This window comes from Phaethon lepturus, unplaced genomic scaffold, assembly GCF_000687285.1.
Source record: "Phaethon lepturus isolate BGI_N335 unplaced genomic scaffold, ASM68728v1 scaffold15814, whole genome shotgun sequence".
Taxonomy (NCBI): Eukaryota; Metazoa; Chordata; class Aves; order Phaethontiformes; family Phaethontidae; genus Phaethon; species Phaethon lepturus.
The window spans coordinates 255-1,817 of record NW_010533200.1 but is presented as its reverse complement, the minus strand read 5'-3'; the positions used below and the strand labels follow the sequence as shown (position 1 = coordinate 1,817).

General features: G+C 40.3%; 1 protein-coding gene across 1 annotated transcript in view; it reads left to right on the top strand.

The window, feature by feature from the left end:
• LOC104619283 (cadherin EGF LAG seven-pass G-type receptor 1-like) overlaps positions 1-743 on the top strand; it is a gene marked incomplete at both ends in the record, with an annotated part of 69,170 nt that extends 68,427 nt beyond the window's left edge. The window contains 2 exon segments of the mRNA XM_010285101.1: positions 125-219; positions 534-743. Coding sequence (XP_010283403.1) covers positions 125-219; positions 534-743 — 305 coding nt within the window.
• Between the last annotated feature and the right edge of the window lie 820 nt (positions 744-1,563).

Here is a 1,563-nt window from a genome sequence, read left to right as displayed (position 1 = left end):
GAATGCCAGTCTGGAAAGTGAAATATGTGCATATCTCTAGAAAGTCTGGGAAATTTGAAATCTATGAAGATTTATCCAGCACAGTTCAGAACATTATTTACCATTAATGCTTTGTTCCCTTCAGGAAACGCGGTTCGCCATTGTAACATTGAAAAGGGCTGGCTGCCTCCTGAGCTTTTCAACTGCACCACCAGCACTTTTGTGGATCTAAAAACCATGGTAAGCTGTGTTTTGTTGGTTTTGCCTTTATTTTATAAACAATATCAGTTCAGACTGCAGTTTGATATCCCTGCACTCCATCTTTTGACTGAGTCCTTGAACCCTCTCGTTTCCTATCAGGACCTTTGTGCTTTTCTGGCTCTCAGTTACATTTTACATTGATTGTCCTGTCCACCCTTTCTCAAGACAAACAGCATTATGATCAAACAACTCCTTTGTGTCAAAATCCCTAAATTATGATTGTTTTTGTAACTAGAATGAAAAAAGGAAAGATACATTATTGGGTTTTTTCTTCCTTCTTGTCTCTGATTCAGAATGAGAAGTTATACCACAATGAGACCAAGCTGGATGGAGACAAAACTATACAGATCGTGAGAGTGCTGCAGAATGCCACCAAATACACACATAGTTTGTATGGCAACGATGTGAGGACAGCTTACCAGATGATGATTCGGGTCCTCCAGTATGAGAGCCAGCAGCAAGGGTTTGACTTGGCAGCCACGAGGGATGTGGAATTCAATGAAGTAAGAGAGATCCTGTATACTGTGCTGAGCCTTTACAGTTCCCCATAAAAGTTTTATGGCAGTGGATAATTAAATTTGTCTTTGACCAAGGTGGAGCAAATATCATGTAATTGCTTAATATGCTTCAGAAATGAGTCAGTCTTCTCAATTTAGAATGGGAAGTTGGTTATGCATGTGTGTACACACACATAATAAGTATCATAGTAACAACTAAAAGCAAAATTCCCCAAATGTAAAAATAATCAGGTTGATTTGTTATTCCTGGATGAAATAGCTTAGTGCACAGTATTCAATTTTGTTGGAAAATCTGCCCAATATGATCATTTTCATTTAAATGTGCACTGAACTAACTCTGAGCCAGTTACTGACTCTGAAGGTTTCTTATAATTCAGTTTGGAAACACTTGAATTATGTTTATTAAAGAGGTGGTACATTGAAAGACACTCCATACCATAATGATATTTTAAGTGATGCAGGCATGTGCAAAAATGTGTTCCAGAGGCCCTCTGCTAGTCGGAGCATTCGTGAAAGACCCAGTTATTACCAAAGACCTGACCAGATGTAGAGAACAAGCTGTAGGACACTCCCTGTCTGGGGGAAACACATAGATGTGGTGGAAAAATGTGAGATGTGGAGGAAGTTGGGAGTTTTCTGTGCTCTGAAAACGTGAACGTTGGATGATCCATGTCAGGCTTGTAAGAGCTCTCCAACACACCCCGTGTGTGCTGCAGGGTACTGCTGTCCATACTTGCCAATACTATTTCCAAGATCCTGACCATGGCACAGCACAGAGTCCAGGCTAAAACATCGTGCTGGACCT